Below are 10,395 nucleotides of genomic sequence, written 5' to 3'. Positions count from 1 at the left end.
CATCCACATTTAATTTAACATAACTAGGAGGGGAGAGCCCATCTAATAAGCCGGGGGGCTTTTAAAACCTGAACCACAGAGGAGCCAGCTCTTAATACTTTATTGTAATAGGCAATCACATAAGCAACGGTCATAGAAGTAGTGGGGGGAGTTGTGTGATACTTAAAACTGTTTCTGGAGTTCCAAAGGAACCAGAGAACCAGTAAAGGGAGGGGGAATTCCTCCTGCCTGGTATCTAAATCCTTCCATTGCCACAAATAGCTAGTTAATGAGCCTCTATGCATCCAAGAAAAACCAAAATAAGATCCAATCATATCCCAAACTTCTAAAGAGAAAGCACACAAAGAAGATGTGTCTTATGTCTTCCTCCTTTATTTTGCACATATGACATCTTGAGGTCAATTTCAAACATTTAAGCTTAAGAATATCATTCATTGGTATTAAAGAATTGAGATAACGCCAAAGAAAAAAATGATATAGAGGGAGATAATGATTTATGCCAAATTAATTTTCCCCATAACCAATCACGTCATAATATCACTATATATATATAAAGGAAATTAATATTTGGTAGAGGCTCAAATACCGATTTCACATGCGCTAGGCCTCATGATAAGAGTCCAGCGCCACTAAGGATCAAACCCGTGACCTGAGGGGACTTACTTTGAACTCTGTCAACCAACAAGCCAAGGCTTGTGGCACACGCGCTCGCGCACGCGCGCACACACACACACACACACACACACACACACACACACATGCTAGGGTTCGTCTGGTGAACCCTAGTTTTTCTGCTTCACTGCATCTTTGTCGATCAAGCACTGTTTCGTCTTTCTTCCTTTTCGTCTTCGTCACCAGTTTTTGCCATCGCGTCGCAGCGACTTGTTCTGTTCGTCGTCATGAGAATCAGCGGCTCTCATGAGAAGTCGTCAGGCTCGGGGGCGTCGTCTCAGATGCCTCCAAAGTTCTTCGGTTTTTGAAGGACATCTGGGTGCGGGCTTCTTCAGCCTCTCTTCGTTGTCCCGAGAAGTCGTCAGGCTCGTGGGTGTCTCTTAATTGTCGCTTGCTATCTTGGTACGTTTGGGCGCAGGCTCAAAGGTGAGATTTTGCATCGCCCTATGCTCGACTTGGACGGGGTTTGCTCTTCCTCTACTGTAGTTTTGTTGTTCTATCGTCGCGCTTCCCTCTTGCGGCTCCTCAGGTAACCCTAAATCGTGCTCTTTGTCTCCTTCGTCTGAGTTAACGAAGGACATCAAGAAACCTGGTAGGAAGTATGGGAAATCTGCTATCTTTTTTACAGAAGCGGAATGTATTCAACTTGCTTTCTCCTGTCGCCTGAATTCGGTCGGAAAATTTCTTTATAGCCACCCCAAAATGAAGCTTATTCGTAAGGAATTTGAGCTTATGCATCTTGTTGGGGAGTGGAGAATTGAACTTTTAGATAGAAGACGCATTCTTATTCAACTTAATAATGAAGAGAATTACACACAATTATTTGTTAGAAGGGTAATATGGATTGATAACAGATCAATGAAGATTTTGAAATGTTCGGTGGATTTTGATCCATAAACGGAACCACCAATTATTCTGGTTTGGATTCGCGTCTCTGGCCTGAAATTTCATTATTTTACTCAAAAGGTATTATACTGTATTGTCTCAGCTTATGGTAAGTCACTTAAAAAGGACATTCTTACTTTTTATTTTTCTCATTCATTTGAAGCCAGAAGACTTGTTGAAAGAGACGTCACTTCTATCGTTTCTGAGGAAATTTAGTTAGGCACACAACACCATGGATATTGGCAAAATGTTGTGATTGAATCTTCCCTTCGTATTATTCGAACTTTCGTATGTTCGACCACTCCAATTCTCAATATCACCTTCTCAATGTCATCATCTACACCTCACCTCAGACCAAAGAAGCAAACTACTCTGTCAGAGATAATGATTCCCTCTCCTCCGATCTGCTCCAAGTTATTGACAATATTGATCATCAAAATGATACCCCTGAAGATGTCACTATTCTCGCAGGCAATATGTCAATCATTCAGCCTCCACACAATGTTGTTGCTTCCCCGTCTTTGGAACCTCCTTTCGTTGGGGTGAGGGAAACATTTCAGACTTCACATGTCCTAGAACTTATCACTGATGTTACAGGTGATAATATTTCTATTGTCTCTTTGTCCCTCTACCGCCTCATCAGGTCTAGCAAGATGTTAATGTTACTCAAGCACATAGGGTTCATGATGTTCAACAACCTACATCTGTCCATCCACCTTTGGATCAATCCACTGATCAGATGAGTTAACTTACGGATGAGGAATGACAGTTTTACACATACAGGAGTAAGAAGAATAATGAAGACCTACTTGAGCTCAGGAATCTGATGGATGATACTTTGGTTACTTCGGGTAATGATACACACCTCACCAATTTGTTTGTTGGCTCCCTTTCGAGAATTAGAGGCAGAGGCAGACCTAAATTGGGGCGTCCCTAGTTTTTTGCGCGCGATGGTGGTTTTATTTTTTTGATCTTATATGTATCTTTTTTTTGGGATTTTTTGTGTGTTGTATAGTCTAGGTTAGGTCTTTTCTTAGGCCCACTCATACAACCTATCTATAACTTTTACTCTTTAATATATTAGCCCTTGGGTTTTTTCTAATATACATATCATCTACACCTCACCTCAGACCAAAGAAGCAAACTATTCTGTCAGAGATAATGATTCCCTCTCCTCCGATCTACTCCAAGTTATTGACAATATTGATCATCAAAATGATACCCCTGAAGATGTCACTATTCTCGCAGGCAATATGTCAATCATTCAGCCTCCACACAATGTTGTTGCTTCCCCGTCTTTGGAACCTCCTTTCGTTGGGGTGAGGGAAACATTTCAGACTTCACATGTCCTAGAACTTATCACTGATGTTACAGGTGATAATATTTCTATTGTCTCTCTACCGCCTCATCAGGTCTAGCAAGATGTTAATGTTACTCAAGCACATAGGGTTCATGATGTTCAACAACCTACATCTGTCCATCCACCTTTGGATCAATCCACTGATCAGATGAGTTAACTTACGGATGAGGAATGACAGTTTTACACATACAGGAGTAAGAAGAATAATGAAGACCTACTTGAGCTCAGGAATCTGATGGATGATACTTTGGTTACTTCGGGTAATGATACACACCTCACCAATTTGTTTGTTGGCTCCCTTTCGAGAATTAGAGGCAGAGGCAGACCTAAATTGGGGCGTCCCTAGTTTTTTGCGCGCGATGGTGGTTTTATTTTTTTGATCTTATATGTATCTTTTTTTTGGGATTTTTTGTGTGTTGTATAGTCTAGGTTAGGTCTTTTCTTAGGCCCACTCATACAACCTATCTATAACTTTTACTCTTTAATATATTAGCCCTTGGGTTTTTTCTAATATACATATTTTGAGAAAGCCCAAAGGTTAATATATTAAAAAGAAAGAAGGATACAGATGCATTGTGTAGGAGAGCCCAAGCATGAAATTCTGCCCACACAATAACCATCACATGCAAATGGTTCCAAAAATAGAAAATATTAAAAAATACACAAGAAACCTAAAGAAAAAATCAAAAGTGTCAAAATACGTAGCTTCAGATAGCTAGAAAGCGACCCAATTTTGTTTTGTCTTTGCCTCTAGTTCTAAGAAAGGAACTAGCTAATAAATTGGTAAGATGAGTGTCATTGTCAGTAGTAACCAATTTATTATCCAATAAGTTCCCGAGCTCAAGTCAGCCTCCATTTTTCTTCTTGACCTGTCATTCCTCTTCCGAAAATTGGCTCACCTCATCAGTGGATTGGTCTAAAGTGAGTCGGACATGTGTAAGTTGTTGCACATTAGAAGCAACTACTTGTTGTACCAGCTGATTTTTTATTGGATCAAAGGAGCACTCTCGTGTGTCTTGGCATGTGAGCCTTTTTTAATAATAGTGAGTGGTATAAGCATGTTTGGATCTGTACCTGTAGTATGGTGTTCTTCATCAGGAACTGTGTTGTTGGATAGAGGATCGGACTGCACCTTCTCAGTAGGGATGGTAGGTGGCTGATCTTTAGCAATATCTTACCTTAGATGAGGATGCACGTGATAACAAATAGTAGAACTGTAACCAAACATACTACAATGAGAACAATAAGGAGGATGTGATTCTATTTCAACATTTTGCCAATGTCCGTTGTGAGTGGTTCCAATGCATACCTCATCAAGAGCTGATTAAGTGATATCTCTCTCAACTAACACACAAGCCACAGAGGATCTGGTAAAAACAAGCGTAAGACTATCAACCTTGAGAGGCTTATCTTAAGCAGTTGCTAAGGAGTAGAGAATTTAAGTTAAACAGATGTAATATTAACCCCGAAAATTTTTTCCAAACATGAATAATAGGGGACTCCGTTTTTGGATCAAAATTGACTGTTCACTTCAAAATTTTCATAAAACGTTTGTCGATCTTGATAAATTTTCGGAAAAAAATAGAGTGTAATCGCCATCATGAGATAGTTGAATAAGTATATGTTGACCATCAAGTAAGCCAGTATCTCAACTGCCCAATAGTTTCATAGCATCAAAATCTTTCCGAATGATCTCAAGTTTTGGGTGACCATAAAGGAATTTCCCCACTACAGCAAAACTGTCAAGAAGACGCGAGAGTAATGATTTCAACCTCAGTGAGAATATATATATATATAGTTTTGTTATTAAATCAATTAAATAAACTTTATTAAAGCTTACCTTCCTTGGTCAAGTCCTAATCATTGCAAGAAAAAAGCTTATTCTTCCCTCTGTTCACTAGGTCTGGATTGCACGAGAGCTCTGGGTTTGACTCCCTCCCGTACGAGCTGTGTTGCTTCTCTCCTTCCTCTTCTTCCTTCACATACACCTGCCTTGCTCTTATCCATGTACGAGACTACAACTCGATTCGATTGTGAGACAGAGCCACTACTGCTTTGTTGCACATAACTTTTTCGGTTGACACCGCACGCGAGCCTCCTGCTTCCATTCCTGGCAGTCGACGTTGTCTCCTCCTCCACTAGTCGGTTAGGGTGTTGCAGTCTTTACCTCCAACAGAGCCACTTGACCATAAGTAAGCCGATTGAGACAATTTATAGAGCGATATTACCTCTTTGATTTTCCCGACTCTGTCCTTCCTCTCTCCACTCTTTGGTTTCCTGACTCCTCACTTTCTCTTCTTTGGTTCTTCATTTTCTCTCCCCCAGGTAACTAATATAGGACGTCGCAGGTATTTTCTCTATATCTCCTTCCTCATCTTCTCCCACTTAGTAATCTTATTATTGTCTTCTCTCTTTCTCTGTCTCTGCAAGTTTTTTCACCACAAGAAGGCGCTATTTCTCAATTTGATGGCTGCAAGTTTCACCCTTTCATCCTCTCACACTTCTTTGTACTTGAAGATCCTTTCAAATGACTGTAGTCATTTGATAAATTCATTGGGATCCATACCTCTACCAAAGTTCGGTAGGTCCACTTTGATGCAAAAATTTGTCCTCCATATGTAACCTCATGTTTTGGTCTCCTCTGATATTGAACTCCTAAGCGTCGAGGCCTATCTTCCTCATCACTGAAATCATCCCTATGGAAGGATTCAAATCCTCATTCATTTCTCCTATTCGACTTTCCCAAACACGATCGAGGGTAATTTCCCCTTGTGATCATCGTCAGTCTCTGTAAGCCTCTGTTGAAGCTGACAGATCTCTCGCTATATCTAGTCCCAGGTAGTCTTCGGCTTGTATCTTCTTGGTGGCATGATTAGGTTTTGAGAATTGGAAGAGGTGGTTGAGGATATGAAATAAAATTTTTGTTGCAGGGAGGTGTAATGGGGATGCTAGAAAATCGTAGAATAGGACTATGATTAAGCTTTAATACCAATTGATACTGGAGTTAACCCAAACCACAATAGAAATATAAATATTATTGCTGAAATTATATATGATTACAGGCAAGGACTCTTAACTCTAGAAAAAATAACACAAACATAAATGACACTATATGGCAATGGCGAAGGTGGTGGATGGCTGCTAGACAGCAGGTGGGTTTCGAATTTGGTGGTTGTGAAAGCGGTCGGAGGGCTGTGAGGGACTTGCAACAATCGGGTAGAGGGTAGGAGGGGGTTGCGGCAGCAGGTAGGGGTGCTTGGAGTGGCCGGCAGCAGCAGGTTGAGTGGCTGGAGGGTTGGCAGAGGTAGGTAGTGGTGCTTGGAGGGGGTGGCGGTGGGTAATTGGGTGGTTGGAGGTTGGCGGCGGCAGCAGGTTTCGGTGTAGGAGGGGTTGGCAACAGCAGATTGGGTGGTTGGAAGGTTGGCGGCATCTGGTGTGGTGGTTGGAAGGGTTGATGGTAGCTAAGAAAGGAAAGGAAGGTGCACGGAGGGGGTGGCAGCAAGCAGGGGAGAGCTGCAGCAAACAATAAAATGAAGGATACACACCACCTCGAGCGAGTTACAGCCAGAGGAATACACTTTACCTCAAGACGAGATACAATCAGAGCGTCTTCTTGTTATCAGATACAACCCTAGAAAAAGAAAAGGGACGCCGGAGGCTATCCTGACAAAAATCTCATAGTAAAACTTACCTTAATCAGCAAAAGAAGCATATTTATGTCCCCACGGCATCAGTCATTATAGTTGTCGAGCTTTTTTCCCCCTATATATTAAGCTCCCATATGGGGCTAAGTATTTGGCTAGTTCCCTAATTACTAGAAATCGCATGCCAAAAGTATTTTGGATTATTTACCTATATCCCTATGCGATATATTTTATAAATTGGTAGCTAAGTTTCAGGCTAATTTTTAAAATACATTTTGATACCGGAGTTAACCCAAATCATAATAAAAAAATAATATTATTGTTGAAATTCAAAGATTACAACGACGGCTCTTCACAGAATAAAAATAACAAACACAAACCTAAAAGGTACCCTAGGGCGAAGGTGACGGTGGCGACCACCAGCTATACAGCAGGGGGGATGGGATGACTGTTTGGCGTCTGTGGTAGCAGTATGGTGGGTTTGAAGGGTGTCGACAGCTGCTGAATGTGGTGAAGGGGCTGCGGCAGCTGTTGGAGGGGTTGGGATGGGCTGCTGAAGCGTTTGGGAGAGTTGGATATGGTTGCAGCAGGTTGGGGAATGCCTGGGAGGGATTATGGCAGGTTTGGAATGGGGGGAGGGGTTTGCGGCAAGATCTGGGAGGCTTGTAAAGAACTGGGCTGTAAGGTGGAGTTTGCCATATGGAATTCTGGAAAAGGAGAGTTACGAGAGGGCCGGAAACCTGGGAGAAGGAAAAGTAGGCAGCTAGACTGCAAGGTAAGAAGATGTTGCGGATGGCTACAGGGAGGACAAAGGTGGAACGGGTGGAGCAAGGGACTTCACGGGTGGAAGGAGGACAGGAAACGGGGATGGCCAAGGGTTTGGCAGCTGGAACAGAGCGGTGCGGGACAACTGTTGGTGGCAGAGAGAAGGCAGCGGGGAAGATAAGTATTTTTGCAGGATCAAGTTACAGTCAGAGCTCCCCTTGAACCTTTGGATAACATCACCACCTCAGAGGAGTTACAGCCGAAGCACCTCCTCTCCCTTGGATACAACCCTAAAGGGAAAACAGCCGCCAACGGCGAGCTGGACAGAGACCTGAACTCAAAAAGAAAAACTAAATCCTAGGGCAAAAGCATACGTATAAATAGAAGATTCATAGACGGGAAATGAAAACAGGAAGGGAGGAATAATTCCCACCCAATGAAAAGAGAGGGAAGGGATCCGTCCAGCCTATTGTTGGACCGAATCTTCTCCTGTTGAACCGGTTGGGGCCTGTTCAGCCCCTGCCCCACGTCACGTTCTTCTTTTTATTTCCCTGAACCCACGATGTTTTCGACAAAGAAGCTGCTATCTGAAACCTTTTTTTTCATTTTCTTTTTTTTGTTTCTTTTAAACATTCTTTTACGGGCAACAGCTTGGAAACTATAGTTTAGCTCTTATTTCTAGAGCTTCCATGCGGAATAATTCACTGCTGTTTGTATGCAAATAGTCTGCTACCTTAAATCTGTTTTAACTTTCACTTTAAATTTGCATGTAGGGAATATCTTGATCGTCGCATCGTTAAGTATCATCTGCATGAATTCATAAGCATTCAGCATGAATGCGACACACTTTGTTAAAGGTTTGTAGAGTTATCTGAAACTGTGGAAGAACTTGAACAGTGGAAAGGTAGATGATCATAGGAAGGATGACTCTCAAATGAAATAACTGAAAACGTGAAGGATGATTATAAAATTCTTTAGAAAATTTGAAGAAATGATGCCATAAATTGAAACCTTTAGAATTTTGGCAAGGGTGCTTCCGGTATTTAACCTTTTTTAAAGTATGCAAGAAGATATTTTGAGTGTTTGGATCACTTATATGTATCACTTGTATAAATAACCAGTTTGCTTAATAATTTGACTCACTTCATTGGGACATTGCAGGTATTTCTGGAAAGCCTCTTCAAGCTTATATATTTATGGGACCTATTTACTACCAGAAACTAAAACATATGGTATTGTTTTGTTATATTTGTGCCTCATTTTATGTGTAATTTTAGTATGAAAGCTTTTCCATTTTTTTGGCTTTATAGTCATTTCATGTTGGACTTTAGTATAAGAAAGCTAAACTAGAACCTATTCTTTTTTATTATGTATTATTTTGCTTGTTCACATCCTCATTCATCTATTTGCTCTTGTAGTTCTTTTGCTTTCATGCTCATTTTTTGGGCTTATGCACACTAGCCGCAAAAGAGTAGGCAAGTCGCAAGCTTTATGGGCGAGCGCGTTGCGACATGCGCATACAAAGATGTTGGCAAATGGCAGGGCGGGTATGCTCACATGGGTGCAACGAGCACATGGGGTGCATGTGTACCGACAAAGCAGGTTGCAGACGCAGACTTTTGGCAAGATTGTGCAAGTGTGCTGCTGTAGGAGATGATGAGGGGGAGTCACCACACAAGTGACGAGATGTTGTGTGTGAAAGCTAGGATGTGCAAACTCTTGTATGTAGTGTTGTTCCAGTTGGTATGCGAGATCACTTTTGGCGAGGTCAAGAGAGAGACAAGAAATTGAAAGAAAAAGCGGGTGCCTACGAATAAGTAGGAATGGTAGGTTGCCACTTAGGTTAGATAAAGGGGATTATAAAGCAGCTTCGAGGACTGGTCGGTATCCCGGTGCTCCTGCACGCTTAATAGTTTAATCCGGATCTAAATATTTTTCAAAATCTAGCTAGTCGATCTTCACTAGAAGTTATGGCCCCTTCTATAGCATTCGATGCCAAATCATTGGGGCATTGATACTTCATCATTAGAAACTTCCTGGTATAAGGAATTGCCCCAACCTTAATCATTTCCTACCATTTGCTTCTACCCAAGCCACCCCTTCCAAAATTTTGGTATAAGGAATTGCCCCAACCTTAATCATTTCCTAGGGTCCCTAGCATTTGCTCCTACCCAAGCCACCCCTTCCAAAATTTTTCTGCTCTATAAACTTTAAAGAATACCTCCCCCAAACTTGGTAGATTGATGTGGGAGCTTCCCCAGGTCAAGGCATTATAGCTGCTACAGTGTCGCGGACATGGTATTGTAGCTGCTACAATGTTGCGGACGTGGTACTGTAGCTGTTGTAGTACTGCGATCCAATCTTCTCCCCTTTTCTTTTTTGTTTTCCTCCCTCTTTCCTTCATTTTCCATGATTCTCCTATTTTATGTTATACCTATTTTGTGTCTGTCTTTTTTATTACTTTCCTTTCCTAATCATTACCTATTATATTTACAAATTCTCATTATATATATATATATATATTGACTTTAGTTTTCGAAATGTCGGTTAAGCTCGAGAGCTCCGCTAGGGTTTCCAATGGTGTCGCTGCCCTCCATTGCGCGTCTTCGTCGGCGTCGCTGCCCTCCATTGAGCTTCTCTAAGGTTTCCCCCCCCCCATTCCGCGGGTCGTCGCCCCTCGATATCGCTGCACCTGCTCGAGCTTCGTCGTCTCCGTCTGTTTCGGCGCTGCTCGATATCGCTTCGTCGTCTCCGTCTGTTTCGACGCTGCTCGATATCGCGTCGTTTGCGCCCGTTGTTATCTGTTTCGGCGCTCCTGCGTCTGTTTCGGCTTTGTCTCTGATGGCATTTACTTCTATGGTGGAGCCAGATAAAGTCTCATTTGTCCACGTAGTGGGTAACCCCCAAGTGGAGTCCGCAGTGGGATTCCCCTCAAGTTATAAGGAATCTCGCGAGGGTATTGATGATTGTCCTTTTATTAAGAAGGGGAGCAGGAAAGGTGGAAAAGAAGCAATCTTTTTCTCTGAATCAGAAATTTCTACTCTGACGGAAAAATTCAAGTTTACTCTT

General features: G+C 42.0%; 1 protein-coding gene across 2 annotated transcripts in view; it reads left to right on the top strand.

Moving 5' to 3' along the window:
- LOC110021985 (DNA-directed RNA polymerase III subunit 2) overlaps positions 1-10,395 on the top strand; it is a 171,106-nt gene that overhangs the window by 147,398 nt on the left and 13,313 nt on the right. For both annotated transcript variants that reach the window (XM_020720733.1, XM_020720734.1), the window contains one exon: positions 8,488-8,558. In XM_020720733.1, coding sequence (XP_020576392.1) covers positions 8,488-8,558 — 71 coding nt within the window. The remainder of the gene's footprint in view (positions 1-8,487; positions 8,559-10,395) is intronic.

Source organism: Phalaenopsis equestris, unplaced genomic scaffold, assembly GCF_001263595.1.
Source record: "Phalaenopsis equestris unplaced genomic scaffold, ASM126359v1 Scaffold000159, whole genome shotgun sequence".
NCBI lineage: Eukaryota > Viridiplantae > Streptophyta > Magnoliopsida > Asparagales > Orchidaceae > Phalaenopsis > Phalaenopsis equestris.
This window is presented reverse-complemented; position numbering and strand designations above follow the sequence as displayed.